This window comes from Trypanosoma cruzi, genomic scaffold, assembly GCF_000209065.1.
Source record: "Trypanosoma cruzi strain CL Brener 1047053516813 genomic scaffold, whole genome shotgun sequence".
NCBI classification, from domain to species: domain Eukaryota; phylum Euglenozoa; class Kinetoplastea; order Trypanosomatida; family Trypanosomatidae; genus Trypanosoma; species Trypanosoma cruzi.
In genome coordinates this window covers 1-14877 of record NW_001849419.1, presented here as the reverse complement: position 1 = coordinate 14877, position 14877 = coordinate 1, and the positions used below count along the sequence as shown (strand labels likewise).

Sequence of the window (14877 nt, the reverse complement as noted above, 5' to 3'; positions counted from 1 at the left end):
CAGCCTAGCACACGTGCACAGAAACTCAAACAAACAGAAGTGAATAAAGAAACTCTGTCTTACAGACACACACACACACACACACACACACACACATATTACATATAATACATATATATATATATATACAAAGGAAAGAAAGCAGCGTAAACATAAGAGGACAACAGCTTTATTGGCAGCCGCTGTTGGTGGTAATTCACATTGAAGATGAAGACTTCGTCAGACTAACTATTTCCAATTTGAAAGGGCCGCTTGGACGCGTAGTCAGTCGGTCCAAACTGCACCAAAAAGGGGACTGGTTGATTTACCTTCTTTGCAATCGTCGCCTTTGTTTCAGCCTCATGCCGCGCGACCGGTTTCACTGCAAACTTCGCAACAAAATCCGTTTCTCGTTCCTCGGCAAGCTGGTTAAGAAATCTTACCTTCTCTCTCTTTTTTTCCGGATCGTACGAGTAAGTGCGGACATTAGACGGTGCCTGAGCACCAAACTTCAGCTTGAGTGGCGTCTGGGCGACACGGCGCTCAATTCGAATCATCTCACTGGGAGAGAGGCGATCAGAGGAGGTTTCCCCCGACTCCGGTGGCACAGATACGCCAGTTCGGGGGCTCATCAGTACCCCAGAAATTAATTCAGTAATCATTGAAATATTCTCTTGGCGAGCATAAACCTCCAGCGCCTGAATGTAACGTACCAAGTCACTCATGCTGCATAATACCCGTGATGCACCAATGGCATCAAGAACATTCCTAAGTAAAAGTTGAAGCGCGTTCAACTGCTCATTGAGCCGCTGGCACTGTTGATACATAATAATATTTTCTTCACGTCCAACTCGCCAAAGCTCTTCCAACGCAGCAATATCAAACTCTACTGTAGAAAGAGCCCTATCAATAACATTCAGTGATTCAAGCTTACGGACCTCCTTGCGCAGTGACCGTGTTTGATATATAACGTTGATTGGTGCACGGTACAATAACACGCGCGTAAACATCTGGTTTGCCTTATTGCCAACCTCTGCAGCCCCTTTGACTTCATCCTGCAATATTGGTGGCAAGTGAGACTCCTCATTCCCTTTTAATGAGGAGGGAATACAGTTCCGCAATTTTTCTCCCACAGATAGCACAAACAATTTTGTGGGGTAACGGGTGAGTAGACAGCCAAGCAATCGCGCCGTCACAGACATAAAAACTTCGTCATTCTCGTCAAACGTACCTGTTCGGTCGAAAGAGACACCTTGTTTGTTCACTGCGTGGATCATTCCAAAGGGCCGTCCACAGCCAGCACTTGAAAAGATGGGAAAAATAAGACAGCTCGTCATGGAGTGCCATCCAAGTTGCTGAAGCTCCTCTTCCAAGGCATCACGGTCGCGCTCCCTCATGGCAACAAGCCGCGCTTCCTTCCCGTTGACTGCAATACACTTTTTACAGACCGTTGAATGCAACTCCCTCGCGAGCATCAACTCCATGTCATTCCCCGAGGTTGGATCGCCCAAAGTGCTATTGAAGGGAAATCGAGCGCAACATTTCAAGTTCTCATATTCATCGTAAAGAAAAATTCGAACAACTTCACAGCGAAGCAAAACAGCCGTTGTTTCCGCAAAGAAGCCCAACGTTGCCAAAAATGTATCTCTCACTCTCAGAGTCTTCGGTACGGTATTCCGCTTTCTTAGTCGTTCTTTGGAAGAAGATGTACTTTGGCTTGATTCCTCGTTGGGGGGACTTGATTCCGCCTGTAACTTCCACATCGCCCTGCCCACCGATTTTTGTGCCGTGCTGCTCGCCTCCGGCCGTCGGCGGGACCCCTCAGCCTCTTCTTCTAATTTGTGAAAGGCGGATTTGTAGCCCGCCTCCAGCGAGGCGTACGCCTCCCGAAGCTGTCGATTCATCATCATTCTAACGTCCCTAAGGAGTTGCCCCACCTGCGGCACCGCGTACTCCTCACAGCGCGTGCCAATTTCGTTGAGCGCAATGATAATTTCATCGGATATCAAATCCAGCGATGGCGGAAGATTGTGCATCTTCCTGGATGCAAATGAGTGTTCCGCCTCCAGGGTCTTCTGCAATTCGGACGTGCGCTGCCGAAAAAGTTCGGCATGCTTTTCGCGTAGGCGGTCAAGAAGCGGGTTCTCCGCCGCGACTTTCTCCACTCCCTCCATTGGTGTCTCCTTCTTCTTACGAGCTTCCCAAACGCACAGGTGACAAAAGGCAGAAGCACAAGGGCAAGACCCCCCAAAAAGATAAAATTGGTAGACAGTAAAACACACGGAGAGGGAAGAAATATAGAGAGAAAAAATTCGTTTTGCTTCTCCACTTTTTGGCACAACTCCTTTTCTTGTTTTAGGGTACACAAGTGCATGCGTTGTTCACACTTCGCTTCTTTTCCTTTTCTTTCCCCCCTCGTTTCATTGCTCTTCCCCCGTTTGCGTCCTCTCAATTCTCTGAGACAAGAGGAGTCAGACGAGAAAATACAACAGAATGATGGACTTTGTGCTGCTGCAGGCAACCCATCACGCAGCGAGCATCTCTAAGCGAAAAGCGACCAAGTAATTGCTCCGCCCGACGTAAAAGAGCGGGAAGAAGTCGACGCAGCTCCTTCGAACAAAAAAATGCCGTCTCATTGTTTCTCCGTGAAACATTCAGCATCGCCACATACTTACAGACGCTCCCGAGCTCTGCTGGTTTAAGCTCCGCATGCAAGGCAATGCACCGGTTAAGAACTGCTCCTGCGTAAGACTCATGGCAGCAGTTTAGGAGTGCAATCGCCTCTAGTGCATAGATAACATCCCTTGCAGTGTACGTTGCAACATGTTCCACGGCTCTCCTGGAGACAGCTCGCACCACCTCCACACTGTTTCTCGCACGCATGCGCAACAGCGAAGAAAGAACGTTAATTGACTCTCTTGAATCAAGTGAAGCAGCAGACAAACGACAGAGAAGATAATCGATTTGAGGAATTGGCATTCTGCAGCGCTTTACAAGCAGTGAGACCAGTTGAATAACACGAACTAGTTCCCCTGGAGCTGCACTTCCTGTGTACTCTTCCTTCAACAACTGGCGACATAGATGTTGCAGCGTCGGTGTATCGGCAAGCTCAAGTTCAGCCGCGGCCCACAGCAAAGTCATACACTCGTCGGGACGTGACGCGTGTCGCGCACCACGCTCCAAAAGAACACACAGCCAATCATTGACGCCTGGCAAAAAGTACGGTGACGCACCGGTCCACTCCTCCCCCTCTTCCTTATCCCGTTGTTGGACATTTACCGTGGCGGAACGGCCCTTTTTAAGATAACTTGACACCCCTGCTAGTGTCTCAAGCACTAAAAGAGACTCCTTTGTCCCGCATTCTCTCAGCCAATGAATGTAATTTGTCTCCATCTTCCGAAGAACACCTTGAATGCGTTTTCGCTTCACGTGGTACGGCTGCTGGTCCATATGGATTTTTTGCAACAACTTACAGTGATCTACGAGACCCGGTGAGCCCTTACTTCCTGCCGCGCTGAAGCGATACTGCTGCTGCTGCTTCTTTACCACCAAGTTGAGGCGGACCAAAGAGCCGGCAAGAGCAGCACGCCGCATCTCTCATGATTAAAACAATTTCTAGAAAGAAAAAAAAAGAAAAAAAATTCACGGGAAAAAAAAAGATGTGCTGTGTGCGTGTCTGCATGGAACAAAGCAGCTCTTTCGTTTGCCCCACGCAGAAAACCAAGCAAAGGTGAAAAAAAAGCGGTATCGCCTTGCATTTTTTTTTTTTTTCGCCCTTCTTCCTGGAGCTTCATGCACTCCATCTTATTTCCCGACCGTGTGATTAGAAGCAGCCTGTATCAGCCTGCTTGCCAAAGTTTCTTTTTCCCCTATTTTTTTTCAATGTTCCTCGTGTATCCTCAAATTAATACAATGGCCCGCCCACCAGCCACCACCAAGCAAGGATGCATAAAAAAAAAAAAAAAAGACTGCGGCAGAGATGCATGGAAGACACAACAGCATACTTTAGGCAGCAACTCTGAGCAAACGCAGTGAAACGTCCATCCGTCAATCACAGAAATAATAATAATAATAGTCGCCGCTCAGCAAAATAAAGAAATCACCAAAAAAATACTCCACAACAAAATCAAATCGAGCAATCCGTAAGTAACAAAAAAAAAAAAAAAAAAACACGAAGGGGTGCCCACCCAAAAGCATCGAATTTGTGTCACGCTTGCGAGGGTCTTTATGCCTTCTCTCTGCGGGCCTTGCCGACGTGCAGTCCCCTCTCTTCCGGTACGCCCAACTCCTCAAGCACAGAGTAGGGCATAGCGTAGACGGGATTGATCTCATTCAGTGGGTAGTCCTCGTACCCGAGAAGACTCAGCCCGCACAGGCCGTAGAAGGTGTGATATACGTCTGCCATGTTCCCAGGTTTATCTGAAATGCCGCCGTCCTCAGCATCCTGGCATGCCAAAATAAAATTAAACAAAGCTTTGCGGTCAATCCAATCGGTGTGCCCAAGCATTGACAAAGATGACACGACCCACCAGCTATAGCACACATCGGCCTTCTTTTCAGGGCGGCCATTCAACCCTCCAGATGGCAGCTGTCGCATAGCCAGCCAACTTGACAATTGCTCCTTGTCAATACAATGCAACGCGTTAGCGATACTAAGAGCACCGACGCAGCAAAATATTTGCCCTGCGTGGCTCTCCGCCCCTGGTGCGACGCCAAACCCCCCATCCCAGTTTTGGCATTGCAGCACCCACCGGACAGCCGCATCCAAGTCTATCAGATGCAGTCTCCCAAGCAACTGCAAACAATTCATCGCAATATAGACAAAGCGTGTGTCCACCTCACCCCATTCATCGCCCTGAAATGATCCGTCTGGGAGTTGCATGGATGCCACCCAACAAGCACACTTCTCCTTGTCAATAGCATTTAGTGCACCCAAAAGGCAAAGCACCTGAACTGCACTCAGGGTGTAAAGCATGTGTGAGTCCTGCCCCACATTTCCACCAAATCCACCGTCGCTATTCCAGCACCCCACCACAAATTCAATCACATCTTGCCGATTAATTTTATCTAAGTGGCCCAACAGTTCCATGGCACTAAGTCCCCAAAAGGCACCACTCACCTTCAGATGTTGCGACATCCAATACCTTAAATCATCCTTTTTTTCATCCAAACCCAATATGAACTTCAAATGCAAATCCGCTAACAGTCTTTTTGAAACTTCTTCTGCCATCGCCCTTCCAAACACTTTTACCCACCCAAAGCCAGACTTATTTGCATAAAAAATAAAATAAAATAAAAATAGTAAATAATTTATAAAACAGTATTAAAAACAAAGACAAAACATAAAGACAAATAAAATAGACAAATGATTTTTGTGAGAAAACAAACAAACGAAAAAAAAAAAAAGAACACATTTTTTTATACATACAATTATATATAAAAAGTCCAGTTGTAGACATGCAATACATAAACGCATTTTGAAAAAGCCTAAACCACCACAATTGGGGAATTAAAAATATATAGATATATATTTTTTCTTCCGCGTCTTTTCTGTCGTTGTTGTTTCTTTTTCAACTCCTCTTGTCTTTGACCCACAAATAAAAAAAAACAGGAAGGCGCCTCAAGACCATGGGTTAATTGTGCGCTTTGCCACAGATCTCATAGCACGTGCGGCACCGTAGCGTAGTTCTTCATCCCGTAGCGAAGTGGTAGCGGAATCGGTAAGGAGGTTAACGAGTGCCCTCTTTACTTCTGGATCATTCAATAAATCGTTTGCCAGGTCCTTCGCTATGCCACGCAGCTGCTCTTGAATCCACGGGTCCAATATAGTCATCAAGACAAACTTTTTAGTCACCTCTTGGGTGTAATGATCCTCAAAGAGGGAACGGAGAAAAGAGGATACAGCAATCCTAGTGTCATCCTGCCTTAGAACCTGCACCACAAGTCGCACGACAAGGTCTAGGGACTTGGGATCAGTCAACACATTTTCCACAACCCCTTTTGAGAGTTGTATGGCCTGCTCACGTAGACGCAAATCGCCCAGTGCTTCCGACGCCACAACTGCTGTATGATGTACCGTGTCCTCCTTCACCGGGGCGTAAAGAAAAAAACCAATGGCACCTATACCCATCACTGCGCCAATACTAGCAACCACGCCTTGTTGCCACGATGTGAATAAACGCTTCCCAAAACTCTCCTCTGAAGTCTCAGATCCCCCCTTTGTTTTCTCGCCTCCACCTTTTTTCCCCACATCCTCCATGTGAGATGAGGGTTCTTCATCTAAATGTGTAGTCGTCGCACGGGAGTGTTTCCTCCTGGGGGTCGCACAGAGCGCCGTCACATTTCCCGTAAAAAGACACTCTATACCTTTCACACTTCGCAACATTGTCTACCCCGCATTCCAGAAGCTCAACGGGGGAGAAGTTCCTCGACCAATTTATTCCTTCCCTTTCCCACACTTTCCAGGAATCCCCGGATTTACTTGGGGCCTTCCTAACAAATAAACGGGAGAAATAAAATAAAATAAAATATAAAGAATTTCTTCTTTATCTCCATGTGTGGTAATAAACAAAATATGCCACCAAATATATACTGGCAGATTTGATTATATTCGTAGTGAAAAAAAAAAAAAAAAAAAAAAAAAAAAGGTAGACCATTCCTCAAGCGCGCCAGCATCTCGAGAGAGAAAGTTTTATCCGTGCTTTCGAAGAATGCCGCCTCTGCAATGCCGTAAATGTCACCCCATACTTGTTGGGACTGGACAACTGACACGCCAATATTTAGGTTCATTAAAATATCACACACAATACATATATAATCCAAATGAGCGGCTTCACTCCTGCCCATTTCACCGCCGCGAAGAGGCTGAATCCATCAGGCAGAAAACAAAACTGCTCTCACGGCATCTCCATCCGTGGCGCAGAGTCGTCCATTGCAGTAGCTGCGGGGCATTAGTGGTGGGGTGGGGGAAACTAACGCCTGACGTCTCCGTAATGTCCGCAGCATTCACGCCACCCTTTCCCATTCCCTCACGAAGCATCCTCTTCTTTCTTTATCCCGCATCCTCGCGTTCTCCGCGTGCCGCCGGTAGGAAAAACTCAACAAAAAAGACTCTAAACACCTCAAGTTTGTCAACACAACTCCATTTCCCAGCGTCTTTCGTTCACAGACGCAATGCGAGGTAAAACTTAGCGGAAAACCAATCCAAGAGAAAAAAAAAAAAAAAAGCACTCCAAAAAAAAAAAAAAAAAAACAGTCATGGCCCGTTTCCGTCTCGCATTCACCCTGCGGGACCAAAAAAAAAAAAAAAAAAAAAAAAAAGAACTTATTTAATTGCGGATAACCGCGTGGCAAATAATGGTGCAAAGAGGAAGCGCGTCGTCCCACAAAAGGCGCGTTAGCGATTTATGGACGAGATATTGGAGAGGTGGAATGGTGAGGAGAGGAAACAAAACAACACAAAAAGCCCAATTATTAACGAAAAAAAAAAAAAAAAAAAAAAAAGATACTCTGTGCAAAAGGCCACACAGAATGCCAAAATATTATTATTTTGTTGTTGTTTTTGTTTCTTTTTTTCTTTCGTTTTATTTTATTTTTGTTTTTAATTTTGGTGTAATTCTGCTGTCGGTTTTAGGTGACTTTAGAACGACTAAAAAGACGTTTCCCAGAAAAAAAGCCGATTGTGGCAAAGAGAACGGAAAACCCAACAAGTTGAAATCCCCTCCAAAGCCTGCTTTCACGCACCTGATTGCGCACTTTTCCTGAAGTTTGTGTGTCACCAACATTTGGCTGCTGGAGCGCTACTGGCACATTCATTGCATGTGCTACAGCAGTAACGACGGCCGTCTGCGCACTTCGCAGCTGTATTGCAAGGTCACGTTGAGCCTTAAGGCTACTTAACACGTAACTCCAACCAACCCGTTCACACGCAACTCGCTCACAGAATTCAAATCCGAGAAAGTTTAGAATTCCCAAATGCAACAATACCCTCGTTAACCAAACTGGTAGATGTCTTTTTGGTGGAGATACACGTGGAATGCATTGTTGAAGAGCACAGGCAATTTGCGCCAGACTCATTTCCCCTCCAGAAAGAATATACTTCTGGTATTCAGCTCTAGGTGCCATGAGGACCAATGCACATGCCTCTGCCACGTCTCTTACGTCTACAATGTTATAATAAATGGGAGAAGTAAATCGACGTTGCTGTTCTGCAAGCAGTACCAAGGCCTGGACGTTGCCATCACCTTCCCCCAGAAGGGAAGGACCTACCATCATGGCCGGGAGAAGAATCGTCAAAGGTACACCTGCTTTATAAGACAAACGCTCCGCCTCCTTTAATGCAGCCGCTTGGCCACGTTTCAATCCCCGTGTTTTAGCAACCAACGTTGTTTCGACTGGAAAGATAGAAGAAGCGGGGCTAATCAAGACAACACGTCTCACGCTTTTACCATTGCGTTTTATAGAAAGAAATACGTCTTGTATGGATGACACAAAAAGGCGCTCAATATCGTTCTCATTAGAAATTTCGGATGTATCGGGTCCGTTAACGTAAACTACGCCGTCACAGTCGGCCACAGCCAGTGAAAGATCGTCCTCGTAAAACAAGGAGAGGCGCGATGGGCGAGTTTCAATGAGACTTTCTAAACCGTAAAGAAAGATCTTACCACGGTAGTCACGCTCCAATAGCCTCACGCGATACCCATGTTTCAAAAGTCCTGCCGCCACATGAGTAGAAACGAGTCCCGGGGAACCTATGAGAAGGATGCGGTGAAGTTGATGCTTCAAACTCCTTTCATCGCATACGAAGCTCCCTGTCGTGGAAGGTACAAAGGATTGATCAAGCGGTTGAGGTTGCATCGCGCTTCCGGCATCTTCATGTGATGAGAATAAGTCCAACGGCATCTGCACGCTCTCCGATTCCTGACAGGCGATGGAAGAAGCCTCATTGATGTTAAACTTTTTTGGATATTCATCGGGTCTAATAAAGGAACCGTAGGGCGTGATTGGAACATCATCCGCATTAAAAACCTCAACCCCCCGGCCCAAGTACCTCGGACGCTCAAACACAAGCGCTCCTGTATCGACCTCAACGTTCACCGCCGCAGGCATCGTCTGAAACCCCCTTCAAAGACAAAATTTACAACTTAATATTTGTCTTTTTGTTGTTGTTGTTGTTCTTTCCGTTTTCCTTTGCGTTTGTCTGTGTGCTTATTTATTCATTCATTTATTTTTATGTGGGCACGTATAAAGCTATACTATACCCTCCCGAATAAAAAATAATACAAATATTTTGTTAATTATTATTAATATTATTAATTATTATATAATTTTATATATTCTGTTAATTTATTCCTCCACCCCACCCCACCCCCACACCCCCCCAAAAAAAAAACAAAAAAAAATTTTTTTTGCCGCGTCGAGACGTCCAACCGCCACCGTAAAAGTCAGTGATGTTACAAAATTAAAGACTCGTTGATTGGCAATGGAAGCGCAAAAAGTAGAATGGTGAGCTACAAAGGCAAAATCCATGTATACGTGTGTTTAAAGCCAAAATGAGGTGAGAAAAAAGAGCGAGAAAAAAAAAAAAAAAGGAAAAAGTCCACAGAAAGTGTTTTGTGCAGTACATAAAGCCAAAATGCAATACGAGGAAAATAAAAGTCGGAGCATCCGCCCTTCAACAATACCCACACAGAAAAAAAAAAAAAAAAACACCGCTACTTCTTACTGTCATCTCTGCGGAGTCTCAGTACCGTCACCACGTTCAAGAGAGAACCAGCACACCAAGAGAAATGAAAAGCTGGGCAACATCTCTGCCTCCTTCTCCTCTATTTCCCTTCTCTTCCTTCACATTTATTTTGCTATGATCAATCCCCCCCCCCCCCCCTCCTGTACGTGTGCTGATCGCTACTGCCACAACCGCTGCTACCTAAAAGTTTACTTTTTCCGTCGTTGTTCCTGTTGACCTGTTTTATTTTTTCAGAATTTGCTTGCTGCCGGCGCCAGTGCGTCCCATTTATGGGTGGGGCACCCGTTCTACCAAACACCAGAGACGAACATTTCAAATGCTCTTGGGGAAGACAAGCTCATAGAACTGATAGATAAAGGCGCACTCCACGCCCCAGAGGAAAAGGTTCCAGCTGGTCATGCCCTCAATAATCTCTGGGCTATTCTTGTACGGATCATCAGGATCAAATTCCTTAAACTCCTCAGGCCACTCTTCCTGGTTAATGACAACTTTGGCTCGCTCCTCTTCCGTCAGTTGGGGGCGGCGCTTCGGATCCCGAAAGACAAACATGTTGTACCCGCGGGATGTCGACAAAAGCGGAGTTGTAGCCACTAAGGCCATACCCCTCGGTGCCATCCGCCGAAGAAGCATGTGTTCCCTCTGCCTCGTACAATGTATTTACTCCCAAAGACTTACAGAGAGAGAGAGAGAGAAAATATGTTCTCACAAGCAATGAAAATCCCCTTTATAAGGAAAGCACCAAAAAAAAAAAAAAAACACTTAAAGGAAAGAGCACAGCGCGCAGCAAGCAAGCGCGAACGCGAAATAAAAAAAAAGATTTGCCCCGCAACTCTTACTTTTTCCTTTTTTCCCCTTTCCCTCGGCATCAACGTGGATCGTAGGTTGCCAGCTGTGGGATGCAAAGGTTGTACCAGCTGTTGGATTCAAAAAACTTCCCCGCCTCCTTCCATCCCACGTAGCCTTTCTTCACAACTGTCTTCAAGCTGGTTTCACCACTTGAGTAATGTGGGTCTGCCACCAAATAGCGCGCCTCCATTGTGGCCAGATTTGCATCAACGCCCAGAATTGTATGAGCGTAGCTACTTCCACCAATCATGACGGGGCACGCCCTCTTTTGTCGAAAGTGGTTCACCAGAGTTTGCTGGACGGACGGATCAGTTTCCAGGTCAGAACCACTTTCCATACGCCTTATCATGCAATCCATACCTGGGAGGAAGTGCTGTATCACAATCATGACTTCAAAAGATCCTATCCATTCCTTTGATCCAATAAATTCCTTGCGATTCATTTTATCTGGGTCTTTTGCATACAAAATATTCTGAATGGCGCAAATGTCTGGTATTGGCTCATTCATATATCCTTCGTGCTGGAACCATGACAGTATGGTCTGTAGACTTCTATAAGCACAACCCCATCCATCATCTTTGAACCCATCCACGCGGTAGTGGTAATAGTCGTAGGCACCGCTCACAACAGATTTTTCCCCTCCATTAATGAATGAATTTGTTGAGAGATGAGCGTGGATATTGCAGATAAGATTTTTCTCCCAAGACTGCCCCGTGCGAGGTACACTGGCAGCAAGGACAGTTGGCAGGTTTATTGTCATTGGCCACTCTTTGTACCGCTGCCCCAAGTGTAGCAACGGACGCATGGGAAGCAAGGCCGCATTGTGCTCCGCCACACGCATCTCCCTCGCGCCGTAGTGAATATTCAGCGGATGTGCCAGTGACGGAGGCCAGAAGACGGCTTTTGCCTCTCTCACGCAATCAAAAAAAAATACACTCAAGAGCTCCTCAAGACAAATCGCAATTTCGTCCATGGAGTCACCAAAAAACACCTGCTCATTCACCCTTTCATCCCCTCGACAAAGGCAAAGGCGGCCCACCTCCCCTGTGACGCGCAAATCAGAGATGGAAGGCTCGCTTGCCAAATACACCTCACAATATCCCTCCACTGAAAGGGACTTCAACCAATTGACCACCTCACGCAGATCTTTTTCAGTGCCTTTAAAGCTTTTGGCAACTGTCGTCTTCGACTTCTCCGCCGTACCTTTGTTGCGTCCCAGAAACAACAGCCAGTGCGTGCGTTCCTCGATTGGGTCCAGGGAAACGTTTACCTTCGCCTTTATGCGCCAGTCCCTCGCCACAGCAGTGAAATAGCCGTCCTCATATGTCTTTCGCAACACATCTTCGTCGGAAACTCGCACCAAGTCGCAGACTCTCGGAGAGAAGGGCAAAATAGACCCCACAGACGGTTCGTCCCTTGTCACCGCAATCGTCTGCCCGGACTTACGCAAAATAAGAAGTGGTAGCTCGTCCTTAAGCGAAAGAAAAAACTGAACTTCGTCAGACATTGATAAAGAAAAAAAAAAATGATACGGCCTCGGGAAAAAAAAAAAAAAAAAGGTAGAAAAAAAGAAAAAAAAAAACAGATAAGATAGAACAATTAAGGATGCATTCGTACACATAAATAAACAAATCATTTTTAAAAAATGAGGAATGCTGATGCTCAGACTTATTCGTTAATTAAATGAAACTGTGAACCCCAGCTTACGGAGTAAACAAGAATGCAAAAACCGTGCAGGATGTCTAAAGCGTCTGGAATATCCGTGGTACTAATAAATGGCCTCAGCATAGTACCTGTAGTGTTGCACCCCTGCATGGATGTTGCTCAGACTGAGAGGGCGGCACGACAATCAACGGCACAACGAGCTCTGGTTCCTCTTTTTCTATCTTCAGTTCCTCACGACAAGTTGCACGACACTGCCGCAGCTCGGACAACCGGCACCACAAAAAGCGCAGACGTAGCTGCCAACATAATGTCACGACATCGGTATGCATTGATGCGTATGTATTTGGGTTTGTGAAAGGGACAGAAAACGGCACAGTGGCACGATCAAGTACAACCCAGTCAAGCTCCTCCATTACCCTTGTTTGCGCAACAACTAGTTCCTTCCTCCATCCCGGAAGCTGATGGCGAAAAATGCCTTTCTTCACGTGTTTAGAAGAGCAGCACTCAAGAAACTCAAGGCTACCGAGAATCTTCACTGGTTGAAACTTGGGGTTGCCTTGCACCACAAAAATACCGCTGAGGGATTCTCCAATCATCACAGTTGTTGATGCCACAACTACTGTCAATGCCAATTCCCCGTCTAAACTTAGTGGAAACTGTAGCGGGGTGCGCTGCTTACTTAACTGATTGGCCTGCGTGTTTAATGCCTTCTTGGAAAGAACATGAGCATGAAAGTCTTCTACTTCCGAAGGCACCAGGTGGCTTTGAAGTGGTCCCGTCAGGGCAGATGACGGTGCGGATTGGAGAAAAGACACCTTCTCTTGAAAATCAAACCTCTCCAGCGGGAACGACACGGGGAGAAGCAGCGGAGTGACAATCGCCTGGGCCGAGAACACTTGGATGGGAATGCGGAGTTTTACAGGAGCATTCGAGTTCCGTGGGTCGCAATAAACACCGTGTAGAAAAAGGGCGTAATAAAAACGTATGCATTGCCCCCGAAACGAGGACGGTAAATACTGTGGCAAAGTGAACTTCACAACCAGGGCCCTCGACTCCCGCTCACGAAGAGGCAAATTACTAACAAGGGAAAAATCATCCGAGCAGAAAAGTCCGTAGACATTGTGATCCTTCGACAATGTGTCTTCGATAACTATTCGGCAGCGTTCATCCATTGCACGACCGCCCCCCAGATCGTATTGAATGCGTCTGGAATCTACAACACAAGCACCAACAATTTGAGCCACTAGCGACTTCACTCGCACCACCGTAGGAGCATCGATATCGATATCGGCGAAGTAATTATCCATCCGCCCAAAACGCATGGCAACTCCATTGGACACGCTGTCCGATGGATTTGAAAATCCATGAAGACAAACCTCAGAACGAACAACATCGCCCGGGGCGTACCAACGGCGATGCAGCGAGGCACTCAGCAGCATCGCACCACTACCAGCCACTCCGGCCTCCATTTGTGTGCGTAGACCTGACACAAAATAGTTGTCAATAATCTACGCCATTACGTACGGTCATGTACAACAAAAACAAAAAAAAATCAGTAAATAAATAAAAACCACCAAAAACAAAAACACATTCAAAAGAAAAGAAGAAGAAGAAGCCAACCAAATAAAAAAAAAAAAAAACCTCTGCTCTTGAGCAGAGAAGGGAAGACATCGGATAACGCAGTCTGCATTACCTCGCAGAAATAACCCAAACACCAGCTCGTCTCAACAATTCCATCCAGTCTCCCTCTTTGGCTGTTCGTTTCACTCTTTTCATTAATGTTTACTTCCCCATTCATTGTGATTCCGTTACTTCCTTCTTTTATTTTTTAGACGCAACCGAAACAGTAAGAACAGAAAAATGTGTTTGCTCATGCGGGAAGTACAGGCACAAAAATGTGGTTCCGCGGCTCCAAACTGTAGTCACTCGTCCGAGTTCAGATCTTCAATCGCCAGCACAATCTTGTCATAGCTAGACTGAAACTCAGGGTCCGGCTTGAGAAGAACCACCGAGGTGGCGCGCTTGCACTGCGTCGCTGTTCCTAAGTCTTGCCGCGAGGGCACCCACACATATGGGATCTTGGCCTCCTCCGCCATGACTGGAAAGTGCGACACGACGTCATACGGTGAAGCATCCGCGCCAAGAATAAGAACGCCCTTCTGACCCTTTCGGATTGCCTTTGTGACGTCCTTGATGCCCTTCAATATGCCCTTTTTGTTCCTCGTCACTGTCTTCTTGATAAGGGAGTACAATTTCTTTGTCATCTTGGGTTTGTCGGAGGTGATGGGCCAAGAAATGGGGCAGCGGTAAAGCTGCCGATCGTAGTCGTACTCCTCCGTGTTCTGCTGCTCTTCCTTCTTGTCGGTCATTTTTGTATTTTATCCTGTTTTAAGTGTGTCTTATTCTCCCGGTAAACTCCACTGTTTGTTCGGTTTGGCCGCTTGTTCCTTGTGCGCCGCTGATGGTCAGGAGCGCCTCTCCCACAGCAAGAGGGGGGGAAAGGGAGAAAAACGCATAGAAAAACATGGAGCAAAATAAAACGTCGGCCAGTCACTCAGTCTTTCTCTCCGTGACGACAAAGGGTCTTACACACACACACGCACAGAGAGAGAGACAGAAGGAAATAGAGTGTGAGAGCGTGT

The 14877-nt window shown here is 46.3% G+C and overlaps 9 protein-coding genes across 9 annotated transcripts, besides 27 other annotated features; all 9 read right to left on the bottom strand.

Annotated features, from left to right (window-relative positions):
• Nucleotides 1–3372: part of a sequence feature (areas merged during assembly that could not be assigned to a particular haplotype. This can correspond to areas where the two haplotypes were merged or to regions with more than two copies in the genome that were merged during assembly.) that runs on past the window's edge.
• Nucleotides 62–96: a microsatellite.
• Nucleotides 225–2153, bottom strand: Tc00.1047053507053.90 (hypothetical protein, conserved; the record flags this gene model as incomplete). The annotated part of the gene is made up of 1 exon (XM_812602.1): nt 225–2153. One exon carries the CDS (start codon nt 2151–2153, stop codon nt 225–227), a length of 1929 nt encoding a protein of 642 aa, XP_817695.1.
• On the bottom strand, nt 2428–3573 carry Tc00.1047053507053.80 (hypothetical protein, conserved; the record flags this gene model as incomplete). The annotated part of the gene is made up of 1 exon (XM_812601.1): nt 2428–3573. The coding sequence occupies one exon, from the start codon at nt 3571–3573 to the stop codon at nt 2428–2430; it is 1146 nt and encodes a 381-aa protein (XP_817694.1).
• Nucleotides 3373–4403: a sequence feature (areas merged during assembly that could not be assigned to a particular haplotype. This can correspond to areas where the two haplotypes were merged or to regions with more than two copies in the genome that were merged during assembly.).
• On the bottom strand, nt 4205–5209 carry Tc00.1047053507053.70 (geranylgeranyl transferase type II beta subunit, putative; the record flags this gene model as incomplete). Its single annotated transcript, XM_812600.1, has 1 exon — nt 4205–5209. The coding sequence occupies one exon, from the start codon at nt 5207–5209 to the stop codon at nt 4205–4207; it is 1005 nt and encodes a 334-aa protein (XP_817693.1).
• Nucleotides 4404–5103: a sequence feature (haploid, Esmeraldo-like haplotype).
• Nucleotides 5104–5249: a sequence feature (haploid, non-Esmeraldo-like haplotype).
• Nucleotides 5250–5875: a sequence feature (areas merged during assembly that could not be assigned to a particular haplotype. This can correspond to areas where the two haplotypes were merged or to regions with more than two copies in the genome that were merged during assembly.).
• Nucleotides 5255–5388: a sequence feature (T-rich).
• Nucleotides 5487–5515: a sequence feature (AT_rich).
• Tc00.1047053507053.60 (hypothetical protein, conserved) lies at nt 5600–6364 on the bottom strand (the record flags this gene model as incomplete). The annotated part of the gene is made up of 1 exon (XM_812599.1): nt 5600–6364. One exon carries the CDS (start codon nt 6362–6364, stop codon nt 5600–5602), a length of 765 nt encoding a protein of 254 aa, XP_817692.1.
• Nucleotides 5876–7539: a sequence feature (areas merged during assembly that could not be assigned to a particular haplotype. This can correspond to areas where the two haplotypes were merged or to regions with more than two copies in the genome that were merged during assembly.).
• Nucleotides 6490–6509: a microsatellite.
• Nucleotides 6598–6625: a microsatellite.
• Nucleotides 7185–7231: a microsatellite.
• Nucleotides 7274–7302: a microsatellite.
• Nucleotides 7459–7482: a microsatellite.
• Nucleotides 7527–7588: a sequence feature (A-rich).
• Nucleotides 7540–8920: a sequence feature (areas merged during assembly that could not be assigned to a particular haplotype. This can correspond to areas where the two haplotypes were merged or to regions with more than two copies in the genome that were merged during assembly.).
• Tc00.1047053507053.50 (hypothetical protein, conserved) lies at nt 7609–9087 on the bottom strand (the record flags this gene model as incomplete). Its single annotated transcript, XM_812598.1, has 1 exon — nt 7609–9087. The coding sequence occupies one exon, from the start codon at nt 9085–9087 to the stop codon at nt 7609–7611; it is 1479 nt and encodes a 492-aa protein (XP_817691.1).
• Nucleotides 8921–9916: a sequence feature (areas merged during assembly that could not be assigned to a particular haplotype. This can correspond to areas where the two haplotypes were merged or to regions with more than two copies in the genome that were merged during assembly.).
• Nucleotides 9247–9316: a sequence feature (AT_rich).
• Nucleotides 9361–9388: a sequence feature (AT_rich).
• Nucleotides 9917–11227: a sequence feature (areas merged during assembly that could not be assigned to a particular haplotype. This can correspond to areas where the two haplotypes were merged or to regions with more than two copies in the genome that were merged during assembly.).
• On the bottom strand, nt 10037–10354 carry Tc00.1047053507053.40 (hypothetical protein, conserved; the record flags this gene model as incomplete). The annotated part of the gene is made up of 1 exon (XM_812597.1): nt 10037–10354. One exon carries the CDS (start codon nt 10352–10354, stop codon nt 10037–10039), a length of 318 nt encoding a protein of 105 aa, XP_817690.1.
• Tc00.1047053507053.30 (hypothetical protein, conserved) lies at nt 10590–12077 on the bottom strand (the record flags this gene model as incomplete). Its single annotated transcript, XM_812596.1, has 1 exon — nt 10590–12077. One exon carries the CDS (start codon nt 12075–12077, stop codon nt 10590–10592), a length of 1488 nt encoding a protein of 495 aa, XP_817689.1.
• Nucleotides 11228–11422: a sequence feature (areas merged during assembly that could not be assigned to a particular haplotype. This can correspond to areas where the two haplotypes were merged or to regions with more than two copies in the genome that were merged during assembly.).
• Nucleotides 11423–12123: a sequence feature (areas merged during assembly that could not be assigned to a particular haplotype. This can correspond to areas where the two haplotypes were merged or to regions with more than two copies in the genome that were merged during assembly.).
• Nucleotides 12112–12152: a microsatellite.
• Nucleotides 12124–12478: a sequence feature (areas merged during assembly that could not be assigned to a particular haplotype. This can correspond to areas where the two haplotypes were merged or to regions with more than two copies in the genome that were merged during assembly.).
• On the bottom strand, nt 12352–13704 carry Tc00.1047053507053.20 (hypothetical protein, conserved; the record flags this gene model as incomplete). The annotated part of the gene is made up of 1 exon (XM_812595.1): nt 12352–13704. One exon carries the CDS (start codon nt 13702–13704, stop codon nt 12352–12354), a length of 1353 nt encoding a protein of 450 aa, XP_817688.1.
• Nucleotides 12479–14541: a sequence feature (areas merged during assembly that could not be assigned to a particular haplotype. This can correspond to areas where the two haplotypes were merged or to regions with more than two copies in the genome that were merged during assembly.).
• Nucleotides 13770–13875: a sequence feature (T-rich).
• Tc00.1047053507053.10 (50S ribosomal protein L7Ae, putative) lies at nt 14158–14604 on the bottom strand (the record flags this gene model as incomplete). The annotated part of the gene is made up of 1 exon (XM_812594.1): nt 14158–14604. The coding sequence occupies one exon, from the start codon at nt 14602–14604 to the stop codon at nt 14158–14160; it is 447 nt and encodes a 148-aa protein (XP_817687.1).
• Nucleotides 14542–14877: a sequence feature (areas merged during assembly that could not be assigned to a particular haplotype. This can correspond to areas where the two haplotypes were merged or to regions with more than two copies in the genome that were merged during assembly.).